Source organism: Macrotis lagotis, chromosome 5 (genome assembly GCF_037893015.1).
Source record: "Macrotis lagotis isolate mMagLag1 chromosome 5, bilby.v1.9.chrom.fasta, whole genome shotgun sequence".
In the NCBI taxonomy this organism is placed as follows: domain Eukaryota; kingdom Metazoa; phylum Chordata; class Mammalia; order Peramelemorphia; family Peramelidae; genus Macrotis; species Macrotis lagotis.
The window spans coordinates 193,105,028-193,121,743 of record NC_133662.1 but is presented as its reverse complement, the minus strand read 5'-3'; the positions used below and the strand labels follow the sequence as shown (position 1 = coordinate 193,121,743).

Genomic DNA, 16,716 nt, shown 5'->3' with positions numbered 1-16,716 from the left:
GAAGCTGTCATTGGATCTTTCATCTCCATGTCATTCTTTGTGTTGTCCCCAAGCCTGGAATGTTCTCCTTCCCCACCCCCACTCTTGGAACCCCTAGATCCATTCAAGAAACAGCTCAAGTGATACCTCCATTAAGAGATCTTCACTGATTAGTTGTTAGAGCTTTCCTCCAACCCTTAAAATTACTTTTTTATATATTTTCCATATAATTTGCATTTACTTAACTCTGTATATGTTGTTTTTCTTCAATAGTAAAAATAATAGCTAATATTTGTATAGCAATATAAGTAACCCTGAAAAGTAGCTACTTTTATTGCCATTTATTTTCTTCAGATGGGGAAACAGACTGAGAGAGGTTCAGGGTCACACAGCAAACCAGTGTCTAAGACAGAATTTGAACTTGAGTCTTGTGACTTCAAGAATGGGGGATGAAGAGAAAAACCATTTAGGAAAGATCTACTAATTGAGGTAACTTAGATAATCCAACTGACTATGACTACAAGTGCTACTAGTATGAATACAAATTCACTCTTTAAAATTAGGACAAAGTCTCACCTAGAACTAGGTGGAACAGAGAATAGAATGCTGGGTCTGAAGTTAGGAAAATTCATCTTCCTGAGCCTCAAAAACTATATGACCCTGGGAAAGTTACTTAATACTATTTACCTCACTTTCCTCATCTGGAGAAAGAAATGCCAAATCATTTCTTTTCTTTTCTTTTTTTTTTTTTTGGTTTGCAAGGAAATGGGGTTAAGTGACTTGCCCAAGGTCACACAGCTAGGTAATCATTAAGTGTCTGAGTCCGGATTTGAACTCAGGTACTCCTGACTCCAAGGCTGGTGTTTTATCCACTATGCCACCTAGCTGCCCCAAAATCATTTCAATATCTCTGCCAAGGAAATCCCAAATAGGGTCATGATGAATGGGACACAGCAGAAAAAAATAAGCACTTATACACCAGAGAGTATTATAGATACTCTGTTACAAATATTATCTCGTTTGATGCTGATAACAATCCTATAAAATATTATCTCCATTTTACAATTAGGAAACTGAGGCAAACAGGTCAGACATCTAGTATCTGAGATCACTTTTGAATGTAAAACTTCCTAACTTCAATCCTGTATCTCTATCCATTGAACCACCAAGTGGCCTCTGTGGACAGTATGCTAGCCACCATACCAACTAGCTGCCTAGTGAACTATATGCAACTTGAGGACAGGGACTATTTTATTTTTGTCTTTGCATCTTCAGCACCTAGAACAAGGCCTGGCACATAATATGCATTTTTAAACTGCTTACTGAATTGAATTTTATACTTAGGTGTCTACTTTCTCAACTAATTGACTCCCAATGTAACTAGAAGATACAGGGGCGGCTAGGTGGCATAGTGGATAAAACACCAGCCTTGGAGTCAGGAGTACCTGGGTTCAAATCTGGACTCAGACACTTAATGATTACCTAGCTGTATGGCCTTGGGCAAGCCACTTAACCCCATTTGCCTTGCAAAAAACCTGAAAAAACAAAACAAAAACTAGAAGATACATTAGAGATCATTTCTTCCTTTCAGAATATAATAGTAATTATAATATTAATGATCATTATAGCTAACATTTAAATGGTCGATAGTATGTGCAGGCACTATGCTAACCACTTATATAATAATACTATAATAACATGATAATGCTAACTACTTAGCAGCAATTATCTTATTTGATATTAAATCTTTCTACTGACTGGACTGAGAGGCAGATCCTCAATGGAAATGGAGAAGACATTAAAGACTGTTTTTGCCTTTCTTTGTCTCCCCAGTTCCAGCACATAGTAGGTGCTACATACATTCTTGTTGACATGACAGATTTTAGAAATTAATAAACTAAAACTCAGGGAAGTTATGACAGGCCCATTGTCATGTGACTAGTAAGTACTGAGGCAGGATTTAAACCCTGGTCCCTCTTGTAGCTCAAGTCCAAGACTCATTCCATAGGGTTACTGACACCTTGGAAAACTGGTGGGGTCAAAGACTAGCAATGCAGTTGCTACCACCACTATCCCTAGCTAGCACTTTGTTCACATGGAGAACTCTTCCAAAACTCATGATGTTGAACTTGTCTTCCCCCTCCCCCAATGTATCATCAGTTTGATTGACAGCTACTTACTGGGATCTAGTCTCATGGACTGTCTTGCTGGATACCATTGAGGATCTGGAAGAGAAACAATAACAAAAAAATGTCATTGTGTCAGACACTGGGGATACAAAGATTAAAATGAAATAGGGTCTATTCTCAGGAAGGTTGCATTCAGCATGCACCATGAGAAAACAACATACACTCAAAATAAAGACAAAGTAATGGGGGGTGAGAGACATTAGCAGCCTAGGGGGTTAGAAAAGGCTTCAGAAAGAGGTGTTTGATTTGAGTTTTGAAGGACACTAGGAATTCTAAGGTGTGGAGGAGAGGGAGGACTATATTTCAGGCAAGGACAAGGGCTAGGAAATCAGGGATGGAGTATTTTGTGTTGAACAGCAGGAAAATGGGAAATCTGTGAAGGGGGCCAATTTATGCAGGGGCCAAGCAAAGGGTTTGTATTTGATCCTGAGGGTAATAGGGAGGACGCTAAAATTTATTAAGGAGAGAAATTTATGAAAATTATTTTGGTGGTTATGGAGAAGGTTAATTAGAGTGGGGGGAGAGTTGGAGCAAGGAAGTCAATTAGGAGGTGATTGCAAAAGGTTATTAAAATGTGCAAACGATTTGACAGAAGGTACTGAAAGCCTGAACCGGGTTGTGAGTGGAAAAATGTGTATGAATGAGAGATATTAAGGAGGAAAAACTGACAAGACTTTAACAGTTGATTGACTATGTGGACTGAGGGACAATGAGGAATTGAAGATGGCACCAAAGTTGTAATCCTGGGTGACCAGAAAGACAATGGTACACTCTACAGTAATAGTAAGATTCAGAAGTAGTACATTTGGTAGGAAAATTAATAAGTTCTGTTGTGGACACTTTTAAGACAACTAGAGGACTTCTAGTTCAAAATGTTCAACTCCAAAAATAATGACCTTGAGAAAATACCCAATTTTGGTCAACCAAAAGAGAACTAGACAAGACATTGCAAGGACAAGCTGACTTGTTCTATTAAGAATACACTCAATTTGAGAAGTAGATCAGTGGTGCTTGAAACTCATGTTGGACTCAAGTAAAATTAAGATACCATCATAGTTGACTTAAAAGAATTGCCTTTAGATGTATAAAGAAAAAAAAAAGGTAATCATTTTGAGATATATTACCAGTTAGAATTTTCTATTTTAAAAGTTCATTTCTAAGTCAGATATTTCTCTAAACAAATCAATAAAATTAGCATTAATTTTTATCAGCATATATGACAGTTGCAATAAGATGGCTAGGTTTAGCATACTTTAGAAAACATACACACTACTTACAAAATTTATGGAACATCAATCTGATGTCATTAATTGAAGCATGTGGTTCAACCTAGGTAGCAGAAGTATTTGCAATTAGCAAATGAGCAAAGAGATGCATATAATTAGGACATACATAGACAGAAGATTATTCAACTTCCTACAACATGGCAAATCTGGAGAGTTGAATATTTCCCAAGATTGGTAATGGACAAGGATGGATTTCCTCTCCTAGAGTTCAAATGAATCAAGTGATTCAAATTCACTAAGATATGGAGTTGGCCCAGGTAAGCCATGAGTAAGTGGAAGGATTTAATCTAGAGGCAAAGATGTGCCTGGACCAGGAAGGTTAAAAGACTTTTTTGCATCTATTGCAAATAACACCTCCATAATAGGGGTAGAGTTCTTGGCTGAGATTAGGTGAATAAATTGTCACTATGAAACCCATTCTGTATCTTTGAATGGTAGGTGTTATAGGAAATAAAGCTTTTTAAAGAACTATAAAATACCAAACACCAATAATCTGGAGAAATATTTTTCTTCCCTGCAGGGATCCTCCTAGAACCACAGGGATCCAGCTTCTCTCCTGCTGGTCCACCAGCCTTTCCCTTACTATCCCTTTTCCAGAATTAGGGGACTTGCCTGTACCTCTTCAGCTAATCCATGAGTCTATCATGAAAGACTGAAACAAATGTTTAGCCAAAATCTACACATACTATCTATGCATGCCTGCCCCCCACCTGAATTTTCCTCAGGACCCAGAATTCTTAGTCACAGTTTTGATGAAGTGACATTTTCAAGGATTCATTGGATTTACCTTATCCAGAAAGCATAGTTGTTTCTTTGTCTTGTAGTCAAGGATTTCCACCTGTGAGGGAGAGAGAAAACATAAAGAATTCACTTATTCTCAGTACCTTGCTAATTATCTCATTCTCTCAAATTATCATACATATGAAAACTCGGCTTAGGGATTCTCCCATATATGCTTTCAGGTGGAATATTCATAAATAAAAAGTCATGTAAGGTGATATGGAATGCCACCTGGCAAGACAAAAATCATCATCTGGTTTCTCATAGCTTCTATGTGTGTGTGTGTGTGTGTGTGTGTGTGTGTGTATACACATGCCCACAAGAGTAAAAAAAAAAACCATAGCAAAAATTTGCTATTTCCTCTATAGTCTTCCATATCACATATGGACCTCAATTTTGTTTATTTAGCGGTGTCTAATGAGTCCCTAGAAAGTCATTCAAATCTCATGCATATCAATCCACTCCCTACCCACAGACTCCCAATGTAGGTTTTATATACCAAATTTACTTTTTAAAATTGTCTATAGCTCAAAGTCCTTGGAATGACCTCTCTTCTCTCTTCTCTTTTCTGCTTACCCATAGTTTACTCATTTTTCAAGTTCTGCTTTCTCTAGAAAATGAAGGACCTTGCAAAAATGAGTTACTCTTCTGTTGGGCATTGAAAGTCCTTCAAAATTCAAAAAGCACCTATTTTAAGTGCCAGATCCTGTCCTAGGTGCTGGAGATTAGGTGGAGACAAAAGTCAAACAGGTCAGCCCCAATCTACATAGAGACTTCCCTTCTGGCACTCAATTTAGTCAAATTGACCTTCTTCCTATTCCTCATACAAAGCATAAGGTGATCTATTTCCCATCTGCTGTATCTTTGTATTGGCTGTCGTCCTCCATGGCTGGAATGCATTCCCTCCTCAATTAATATTTCTTAGACTCACAAGACTCTTTCAAGACAACTCAAACATTGGTTCTAAATGAGAACTTTTTTGATCCTTCCAGCCATCAGTGCCTTCCCTAGTGTTCTGCTATGGACATTTGTCCATTAAGTAAATACAGGATAGCCTCTTAAATGCTTGTGGATTGATTGGAGGTATTTCTAGGCATTAAGGTTTATAAAGCACTTTCCCCTCCATCGCAATTCTAGAAGACAGAGCAAATATCATCCCCATTTTTTTGTAAATGAGGAAAATGAGATTTAGAGAAGTTAGATGACTTGTGTAGGACCACACAATTCCTAGATTTCACAACCGAAATTGGACCCCAGATCTCTAGACTCGGAGACCAATATTTTTCTTCCTTAAGAATGGAGACTGATATTTCATGGTGTGACTGATTTAAAGATAAAAGCAATCTCAGAGGCCATCAAATGTAATTTTTCAGATGAGAAAACTGAAGCCAGGAGAAGTTAAAGGTTTTGCTCAGGTCACAAAGGCAAGGAAGGAAAAAAAGGTTAGGATTTGAATTCAGGTCCCATGCCTCCAAATTCATCATTCTTTTCTCTATGCCTCTATGCCTCTCCTATCTTCATATGGCAGGGTCTCCAGTTCTGGTTGTCCCTGTATTTTCAAGACACACAGTGCCGTATATAGTAAATCCTATTCAATAGATATTCATTGAATTGGGTTGGACTGAACTGAATTACATTGTATATTCTGAGGCAATATGAATCCCGCTAAGAACAAATAGTCCTCAGCCACCCTCTTCACATGCTTCCAGATTCTGAGATTCTATCCAGTGTTCTAAGGCACATTCTCAGTCACTCTGGCAAAGCCAAGCTGCTAGAGATCTTTTTATAGCCAACAGTTGAAGCAGCTTAGCTTGTGCACTTACCTGAGAGCACTACAAGGAGCGTCCCATGCCCCCGGTCTGCTTCTCACCATTGGTACGCTTCAGGTTGTCTCACAGCTGCTGCCTCTCTGCCTTCTCTGTCCTTGCTAGTTTCTCAGACACATGTTTTGATTCATGATTAACCCCAGCCCTGCCAGTAAAATGACCTAGTCTTATTGGGAGCACAGAACTGGACCTTTGTTTACAGGAGATCTGACAAAGCACCACAATCACTGTGGCTTTTAATCGGTGACCTAAAGGAAAACCCAAGAAGGAGACCAGCCAATGTTCTGGTTCTGGGGCTGTTGTGACAAGTTGTAGGAGAGTGGCTGTCTATTCAGGTGTCAAACTCAGTTTGCAAAACTCCTAGTGTACAGAAACCAAATCAAATTGTAGGAAAATGTTGAACAAAATAGTGATACAAAATAACACATTGTACAGTATGTAAATTTGTGGTTTTCTGTCAATACGTGAATCATGGGGATCTGTTTTTATTTGAATGTGACAGTACTAGTCTTCATAATATGATTACTGAGAGGTGATTTGTACCTGAAATTCCACAATTAGAATTTTATTCCTTTTGTTTAAGCCAAAGAGTTATTATTATTATTTAGTTATTTATATTCTACTATGATCCTGTAGAAGTAAAAACTATGAAATGAGGTTCAGAAAGTCCAGGTCCTATTTTCCACTCAGTTATTCCTTTCCTATATGACTTCAGACAGGTTGTTCAATCTCTCTGAACCCCAGTTTCCTCATCTGTAAAATGAGTAGATAGTGATGATGGCGTTTAGTAATAATAATAGCATCTATAAAGCACTTTAAGGTTTCCAAAGCACTTTACTTATATCATTTGATCCCCCCAACAATGCTACGCTGGAGTTGCTATTTCTATACCCATTTTGAAGATAAGGTGGAGAGAGCTTAAGTTACTTGTCCAGGGTCAGAAAACTAATGAGTGTATGAGGCAGGACTTCACTTGGGTCATCCAGCACTCTCTATACCATGCTGTCTCTGTCTTTAGGTAACTTTAGAATCTTAGTTTTTAAAATTACTCCAAAGACGGTCTAATCCATCACATGTCTCAATAGGAATACCTCTTATATGAATAGATGTGAATGTCCAGCCTCTTCCTAATGGTTCCTAATGGGAGAGGACCCAGAGCAATATTTTGGAAAGCTCAATGTCTCTGGAGTCATAGAACCTGTCTTCACATCTTCCCATTAATGCTTAATTTCTTTTATTAAAACATTCACCAGAATCCTTCTGTGCCTATTAAAGTCAGTATTATTAGATGGCCCCATGAATTCATCTTTGGGAATTATTTCTGTTAACTGTTGTTGCTGTTTGTCCTTCATTCAGAGAAAACCAATGATATCACAAACATGATGTCCTGAGTTGTTCATGAATCAGACTTGAATGAGGCAGAACAGTGCAAAATAGATGACCTTGTACTCTCCTCCACTGTCATGTGATATTTTAGCTCTCCCTTTCAGCTATGTCACTTGAAAATGTGATCAACTTAGCCTTCATGGTTCTAATTTATAAAAATGTTGAAAAGAACAGAATCAAGGACATATCCCTGGGGTACAGGGAGACTTCCCTCCAGTCCGACACTGATTATCCGAATCAATGTTTTTGAGGTCCATGAATTTAATCATTTCTGAATCCAACTATCTCTACTACAATCTAGCCCGTATCTCCCCAGCTAGTCCACGAGGCTATCATGAGAGACTAGAACAAATGCCTGGCTGAAATCCACATATTCTGTCTGCAGCATCGTCCTGATGTATCCTTCTAATGACAATCCATAAAGGAAATAGGGTTATTCTGGCAGGACCATGATCTGTCCTTGGAAGAAGCCAAACCTGTCCCCAGCAATCACTGCTTCCTTTCTACACGTTCATAATGCAATCCCTTTTATTTTCAGATTTTCACAAGAAACCAAAGTCAAATTCACTGGTTACAAGGTGAAGGCACCAGCCCTCTTTGATATTTTCAAAGTCAGGACAATATTTGTCTAGTTCTGCAGCACTTGCTTCATTCTTCATGTTTTTTAAAGGTCATTGATAATAGCTTAGTGGTCACATCTACTAAGTTTTTCAGGCCTTTGGAATGCAACTTATCTGAGCCTAGTGACTTGAATTCATTGTTGAAATAATAATAATTATTACTTTCACTACCATTATTACTTCCTGGGTCTAATGACTTTAAAAACATTGCTGAAATGCACATTTACTATTTATTCACTTATCTTGGGTTCTAATTTATTTTTAGACATTTTTGTTCTAACCTTCCCAGTGTTCAGATCATTCATTATAAAGAAAACAAAAACTTATGAGTTGAATATTTTTGCATTCTCTCCATTAACCCATCTACTACAAGAAGTGGTCCTAACTTATTCACCTCTTTCCTGTCTTCTTTTTTTTTAAAAAAAAGATTTTATTTGAGTTTTATCATTTTTCCCCTATTCTTGCTTCCCTACCCACCCCCACAGAAGATGTTCTGTTAGTCTTTACATTGTTTCCATGGTATACATTGGTCTCAGTTGAATGTGATGACAGAGAAATCATATCCTTAAGGAAGAAAAATGAAGTATAAGAAATAACAAAATTACATACTAAGATAACGAGGTTTTTTTTTTCTAAATTGAAGGTAATAGTCTTTGGTCTTTGTTCAAACTCCACAATTATTTCTCTGGATACAGCTGATATTCTCCATTGCAGATACCCCAAAATTGTCCTTGATTGTTGCATTGAAGGAATGAGCAAGTCCATCAAGGTTTATCATCACCCTCATGTTGCTGTTAGAATATATACAGTGTTTTTCTGGTTCTGCTCATCTTGCTCAGTATCAGTTCATGCAAATCCTTCCAGGCTTCCCTGAATTCTCATCCCTCTTGGTTTCTAATAGAACAACAGTGTTCCATGACATACATATACCACAGTTTGTTAAGCCATTTCCCAATTGAAGGACATTTACTTAATTTTCAATTCTTTGCCACCACAAACAGGGCTGCTATGAATATTTTTGCACAAGTGATGTTTTTACTCTTTTTCATAATCTCTCAGGGTATAGACCCAACAGTGGTATTGCTGGATCAAAGGGTATGCACATTTTTGTTGCCCTTTGGGCATAATTCCAAATTGCTCTCCAGAAAGATTGGATGAGTTCACAGCTCCACCAACAATGTATTAGTGTCCCAGATTTCCCACATTCCTTCCAACATTGATCATTGTCCTTTCTGGTCATATTGACCAGTCTGAGAGGTGTGAGGTGGTATCTCAGAGATTCTTTAATTTGCATTTCTATAATAAGTAATGATTTAGAGCAATTTTTCATATGACTATGGATCGCTTTAGTTTCCTCAGCTGTAAATTGCCTTTGCATATCCTTTGACCATTTGTCAATTGGGGTTCTTTTCTGTTTTCAGTATGACTTTAAATAACTTTTGTTGCGACTTCTATTAACATCAGTTGTTTTAATGTAATTTTTCTAAAGACTCATCCTTTTGTTTTTTCCCCCACCATTATCTACATTTTTTCCCTCTCTCCTCTATGTGCTTTTTTAAATATCTAAGTTGGACAATGAATTTCCTGTGTGATCACATAGATCTCTTTGAACAAGAAATCTTCCTCATTAGAATAGTTGTTGTCAACGCTGTGGACTGATCAACTATGATAGATGCTGCACTTCTCAGCAGATCAAAGATCTAGATCTTTTATGGACAATGCTTTCCACATTCAGAGCAAAACAACAACCAAAAAACCCCACAGAATCTGAATGGCTACTATGTTCATTTTTAAAAAGACTTCTGTTTTTCCTTCTTATCCCATGGCTTCCTTTTCTTCCCCCTTGGTCCTAATTCCTTACCCACAAAATGACTAATATGTGGGCATGCTGAACATGGGTATATATATGTACAACTCTTACTGGACTGTTAGCCACTGAGGGTGGGTGGTGGAAAGGCAAGGTGGTGGAAAAATGTGTAATTTATTAATATGCAGGTGAATGAATGCTTGAAAGGTTTTCACAACATATAGTTGGAAAAAATATAAAATATAAAAAAAGGGATTTTAACGCTAGAGTTTCTCTGAAGTTTTGAAATCTGCCTTTCCTAAAACTAGAATTCATTTTAAATATGTCTTGCTTTTCTCTTCTCATCTGCCTAAGATCTAAGATGTAAGGAATACTTCCTTTTTGGGTTCCAATTGTTTCTACTTCAGCAATCATTTCCTCTTCATTGGTTGGAATCAGGTGAAGAGCCCTAACCTTTTGAAGAATAAGATTTACCTTGAAGCTTTAACTCTATATGTGGTTATCAGATCCTTTCCTGAGAATCCTTGAAGGGCATTATGGTGGTGGATCAAGAGCCAGCTCCAGAACCAGGAAAATCTGATACACACTAGCTATTTGACCCTTGGAATGTCTCTTGATTTTTCACTGCTGAAAGCAACACTCTAAATTGGAGAGAAAGAGTTGACTTCCTCTGGTAATAGAAATTTCTTCACCAGGGAGATCCCTATCCCAATGAAAGCACAGGAATAGTCTCTTGAAAATAGATTTTAATTGCAGGAAATTAAGAGATGTTTCCTCTAAGATCCCTTGTTAGCTACTAAGATTTATATGGTATTAGAGGATCTATGATTCTATAAACTCAAGGATGCTAGATGAAGGGGATAAGAATAGCTAATAGCTTACATTTCTACAGCATTCTAAGGTCTTCAAAACACATTACATATGCTATTTCTTCTGTATTATCTCTAGGGAAAGCTATCCTGAGGTCATAGAAAGGAGAGCTTTGGGAGACAAAAAAAGTATCTTCCTTTTAACAGTTTTGCTCAGGCCTAGCAGTACATCTACAGTCACCATTTTTCTTTCAGAAGATCCAATGAAGATGAGCACTCACTCACCTATTATCTACAAAGTCTAATTACTGGTGTCACATCAAAGTGAGTTGGACTCAGGCTGCAGTAAAAAAGGGGCTAGGGGCTACTCACTACCTGTGGGGATCTTGGATAGTTCATTAAACTTCTTGACTTTCATCATTAAAATGAGGGGATTGGAGTAGGTGCCCTCTGAGGGTGCTCTCTAGTTCTAAATCTCTGATCTCAAGAGCAGAGATAAGTTCCTTTTAATAAGAAAGTGAGATACAACATGGTGTGGGGATTTAGTATTAAATTTGTAAAACAGTATTGCTTGGGAAATATAAAGGGCTATTTCTTAATTTTGAGGGGCAAACAGCAGCATAGCTTCCATAGGTGGGAGGAAAAGAGGAATGAAGTCATTCCTGGCTTTCCTCATTTGTTCTCATTGTCTTACTGTCATATGGAGCACCCCTTTGGCATCGCTAATAGGATGTTTATCCTCAACTCATCTGTTAGGTTACATGACAGTGACTGCATCATTACCCCAGATTGTTTTCATTTGTCATATTAATTGTGGTTCATACAACCTGACTCTAAGTTAATTTTGGTTTTATCCTTCATTATGTGGTATCAACTAACTAAAAATAGCAGACAACACATTTTGAGAAGAGTAGACTTTGAGAATGAGGTGATTTATTTACAGTGCATTGCTTCCTTCCCTCCTGTGTCCTGAATGTCCCTTTTTTCATTTATTCTATTTTGTATTAACCTAGGCCCTTGATTTCAAGCCAGAACAAGATAAGGTGGTTCTCTTCCCATCTGATACTGCTCAAGTAGCAAAGTCTGCTCTTGTCAGATGGTCATAAATTTACAAATGAATGAATGTTGAAATTGCAAGTAATTGGAAAAATAAAATAAAATTTTAATAATAAAAAGAAACTATGGGTGGCTAGGTGGTACAACAGATAGAGCACCCTGGAATCAGGAGTACCTGAGTTCAAATCTGACCTCAGACACTTAATAATCACCTAGCTGTGTGGCTTTGGGCAAGCCACTTAACCCCATTTGCCTTGCAAAAAAAAAAAAAGAAACTAGTGGGGAGAGGCAACTGGGTGGCATAAGGTTAGAACACTGAATCAGGAGTTCAAACTCCGTCAAAAATACTCATTAGCTGCATGACCCTGGATAAGTCACTTAACCCCAACTGTCTTTACAAGGGAAAAACTAGTGAGAAAGTAAGAAGGGGTAAGTTCAAGAAAAGCTGCTTGTGGATTTTTATAGCAGCAAATAACTGGAAACAAAGTTAATGCCCAAAGATTATGTGAATGGCAAAACTGGTTCATGAATGTAATGGAATGTTACTGTGCTGTAAGAATGGTAAATAGGAAGAATTTTGGGAAAGGCTTATAGGAACTGATGCACAGTGAAGTAAGCAAGGCCAGAGAAACAACCTACATAATGACTACAACCATATAAATGAAAAAAACAACTTTAAAAAATGCTGTGCATTTAGAATGGCCAAGGTTGACCCACAAGAAGGGATGAAAATGTATCTTGCCCACATCTTTGTAGAAGGAGGAGGTCATGGGAAGGGAGAAAGGGCTAATGATAGCAGAAGTGACAGAAGAGAGACATGAACTGAGAATTTTCTTAATCAATGTATTTCTTAATTTTATTGAATTGATTTCCCCATTTAAAAAAAATCTGTTTTATAAACAAAGACTTATAGCAAATGAGAGAGAAAGAGAGAGAGACAGAGACAGAGAGAGAGAGAATTAAGAAATGAAGGTAAAATAAAAATAAAAGATATCAATTAAACTTTCTTAAAGAAAAGATAAGCTGTTTGGTATTGCTGCAGATTCTTCCTCTGTTTAATGAGGCCTTAACTTTCTTGAAATTCAATCTAGGCCTTGCTCCTAACAAAAGACTAGTACCAAAGACACCAACATAGCTAGCACATTAATTCAATCTTCAAATTCTCTTCTTCCCATTGGTTTTAAAAACCTGTGTCCCTATAAGATAGATTAAAATATAAAGTCATTTCCTCTAGGACCTGTTCCTCTGATAGGAACAGGATGCTCTCCAAGCATGCAAGAGGTTGGGAGTCATCTCTCAGCTGGACACAGGACATTAGCCACACATTCAGCCAAGAACACTCTGATCTGTATTTTCAGTAAAGGTTCCTGATAGCAAATTATCTTCTCTGAACAGGAGCATCAAAGAACCAACTGATCTGTCTTTTTTTCCTCTAGTCATTTTTTGGCACTGGGCTTGTGAGAGCTCCAGGTTCTTATTGTCTCAGTCATATCGAGAATTATAAAAGAACAGATAGAATGGAGAAAAGGCTTTGCAGGAGTGATGCTCTCCCTTCAGTATTTTGTTGGTGAACAAAGTGGAAAGTGGGGTGGCACAGTGGAAAAAACACTGGCTGTGGAGTCAGACATCCTGGGTTCAAATCCCTGATCTCATGCTTATTACCCATATGACCTTGAATAAGTCATTTAACTCCTGTAGAGTTCAGTTTGATCATCTATAAAATGAAGCAGGGATAGTTCTCAATTTCCAAGTTGATGAAACCATGACTGTGCAAAAATCAGCTAGGGAAGGGGTGGGGAGGGATCTACCCTACACGCTGGGTTGTTTCTTTGACTTTAGCCTTGGGTGGAATCAAACAAGCATTTATTGAGTGCCTTGCCTACAAGGTGCCAGAAACTTTCATGGAGAAACAAAAGCAAAAACAATCCCTACCCTCAGGTAGTATGTGTTCTTTTGGAGGAAGATAACTAAATTAGTACCTGCTAAATAAATACAAAGCAACCTTAGAGGGAAAGACATTTGGTTGGTAGTTGTCCCTTGCTCTCAAAGAGGACCAAAGTGACGTCACTATGTTAGGAGTTAAGTTATTGTCTCACAATGGCCAACAAGACAATATGAACTAGGAAAGCTCTGCTATAGTCCAAATGAATTTTTGGAGTAGGCATGCCGTTAAATTTGCACATCCTTATGTTGAACCACTACAATTCTGTTTTGCTCACAGAGCACATCTTCTTTGATGAAGGCGTACTGTGCTGGGCCATCCTGTGCAGTGTCTCTCTCAGAGGGATCTTGAGAATGTCCTTGTATTGCCTCTTCTGACCTCTGTGTGAGCTATTACCTTGTGTATTTTCTCCTTAAAATTTAGGCAAATGTAGAATTGACATTCTAGCAATATGGCCAGTCCACAGAGTTGTGCTCTCTACAGTAGAGTTTAAATGCTTGGCAGTTCAGCTCAAAAAAGGACCTCAGGATCTGGTACTTTAACTTGCGGGGTGATCTTCAGAATCTTCTTAAGACAATTCAAATGGAAGCGATTCAGTTTCCTGGCATGATGCTGACTGTCCAGGTTTCACAGACATACAACAGTTGAGGTCAGCACAATGGTTCTGTAGTCCTTCAGTCTGGTAGGCAGCCAATACCTCTTCTCTCCCAAACTTTCCTTCAGAGTCTCACAATCACTAAGCTAGCTCTGGAAATGTAGGCATCAACCTCATTATCTATGTGAACATCTTTGGAAAGTAAATTTAACTACAATATTCAAAATTTCTCCCTTTGTTGTAATCAGTGACTTCACATAGGGATGGAATGGTGGAGAATATCTATTTTCTCATTGTTAAAGTTAGGCCAAAATTAGCCCAAGTGGCAGACAATTGATCCATATTCTATTGCATCTCAATCTCAGTGCTGCATTGGGTGTGCAGTCATTTGTGAACAAAAAGTCACACACCAAGTATCCCTCCACTAAAGTGAGGACAATTGGTTTCCTTTACAAGTTAAAAAAATTTACTATCAGGACAATAGCTGCTTTCATCCTCACTGAAAATATCTGACATCACTGAAAACATCAGGCTAAAAAGGGTGGGGGCGAGCACTGCTTCACTCCGTGTTAGTGATTGGGAAAGTGAGAGCGTTGTTCATTATGAAGAACCCAAGAGAGCGTGTTTTCGTGAATATAAGTACAATAATGATGAACTTCCCTGGGCAAGCAAATTTTGCCATGAACTTCCATCTCACACTGCTGAACCCTCAGAGCATGGCTATTGGGTCTCCTTAAGGGCTCTAGCAATTGGGAGGGTATTTTTCCAATCCTGATGAGCTCTCCTTGCACATTTTTTTTCAGAGAGCTAATAAACAATATCCTAGCATACTACTATCTTCCAGTCACATTTAGATGGACTCATGTGGTTACACATAATCTACAAGAGCATTCAGACACACAGAGACCCAAAGACATACACACACATACATACATTTCTCTTACATGTAATCTAAAACATCCTTCTGAGAAGGATCCTTAGATTATCAGACTGCCATAGGGCTCTATGATGCAAAAAAGATTAAGAACGCCTGTTGTAGAGGGAATGGGGTAGACTCAATGGATTATGAGGTTTGATTCTGTCATACATTGATCCTGTTGGGGACAGACTAATGTAAATTGGTTTTGTAAATATATATTTTTATTTATTTTTAATGTGTATAAATATGAAATATATTCACATATGTAAATATATTTCTAAAACCAATGCTATATTTTGTAAAACCAATATCATTACAGGCATGTATGCATATGTGTATACATGCATGTTTATGGGTATATCCATATATGTGTGTATATATACACACATATATATATATATTATATATATATATAAAACAAAAATATATGCCAATCCTTCAGCATAGGGATGTTTATTTAGCTTTGGAAAACAGCCATTCTTCCTTTTTGTTTTCTGGAAACCTAAGCTATTCTCAAAATAAGGAGTGAGGGAAGGTAGCAAAACTGCTGCCTGACCCCATATCTAGCTCAGAGTTCCCCACTCAAGGACATTGACTTGAGCAATGAAGGGCATTTAGAATATCCTCACTCAGCTTTTAGAAACCTCCCAGGTTGCCCTGCTCTCATTCATCAGCAAGTCTTGGTCCAGTTTATCTATCCTGGTAAAAGTAGAACCAGGGCACAGATCCCCAAAGTTCACTGGATGATAAAAAATAGGGTTAAAAAGAACATCAGAGACCATTTGGCCTCGCCCTCTTATTTTATTGATGCAGTCCAGTGAGTTGTCTCTGGTCTCATAGGGAATAACAGAGGTAGGATTTGAGCCAAGATCCTTTGCCTCTAGTCAGTGCTCTTTTTATTCTGCCATGTGGCCCTCCTGTCAGAGCTCATAGATCCTCTTCCCTCTTTTCCCCCACCAAAAAAAAAAAAAGGAAAACAAAAAGATAGAGAAGGGAGAAGGAGGGGAAGGGGGAGGGGAAGAGGAAGGGAAAAGAAAGAGAAAGGGGTTGGGCATGGGAAGAGGAAAGGGGGAGGGAGAAAGGAGAAGGAAAAGAAAGGGAAGGAAAGGGAGGAAAGTAGAGAAAAGGGAAGAAGAGAAGAGATAAATAACTAAGGCAGTAACTCTTGGATTTGTTGTGCTTGTATCTATCACCTTTTTGCTTAATCATAAAGAAAATCACCATCAAGTGAATTTTTTATCTTACAAAAGTTTGCTTTTATTTGTTTCCTCAGTAGTGATCAGAACCTGGGCTGCTCCTTTCATCCCCTCCAGGGGATGTTTATGGGTATATTCCAAAGGGAACTGTGTGATTTTCCAGCTGACTCCTGACTATTTACCACTTTATCTTTTCCACCATGCTTTCATTGACTGCTGCTTCCCAATTTGCCATAAAACCAAGGGTAAAATAAAAAGAAGAGAGGAAATGTCACCAGCAAAAACTTTTCAGTGCAATTAGCAAGAGCAGATGGAACTTTGCTGTT

At 38.0% G+C, this 16,716-nt stretch overlaps 1 protein-coding gene across 4 annotated transcripts in view; it reads right to left on the bottom strand.

The window, feature by feature from the left end:
• Positions 1-16,716, bottom strand: part of LOC141488256 (very-long-chain enoyl-CoA reductase-like) — an 88,201-nt gene that overhangs the window by 38,932 nt on the left and 32,553 nt on the right. For 3 of the 4 annotated variants that reach the window (XM_074188202.1, XM_074188200.1, XM_074188201.1), the window contains exons 2-4: positions 4,242-4,292; positions 3,446-3,497; positions 2,160-2,204 (exon numbers count right to left, since the gene is read on the bottom strand). In XM_074188202.1, the coding sequence (XP_074044303.1) occupies positions 2,160-2,204; positions 3,446-3,497; positions 4,242-4,292 (148 nt within the window). Of the gene's footprint in view, positions 1-2,159; positions 2,205-3,445; positions 3,498-4,241; positions 4,293-6,057; positions 15,564-16,716 lie in introns of those variants that run through there. The other variant, XM_074188203.1, reaches the window with a different exon arrangement.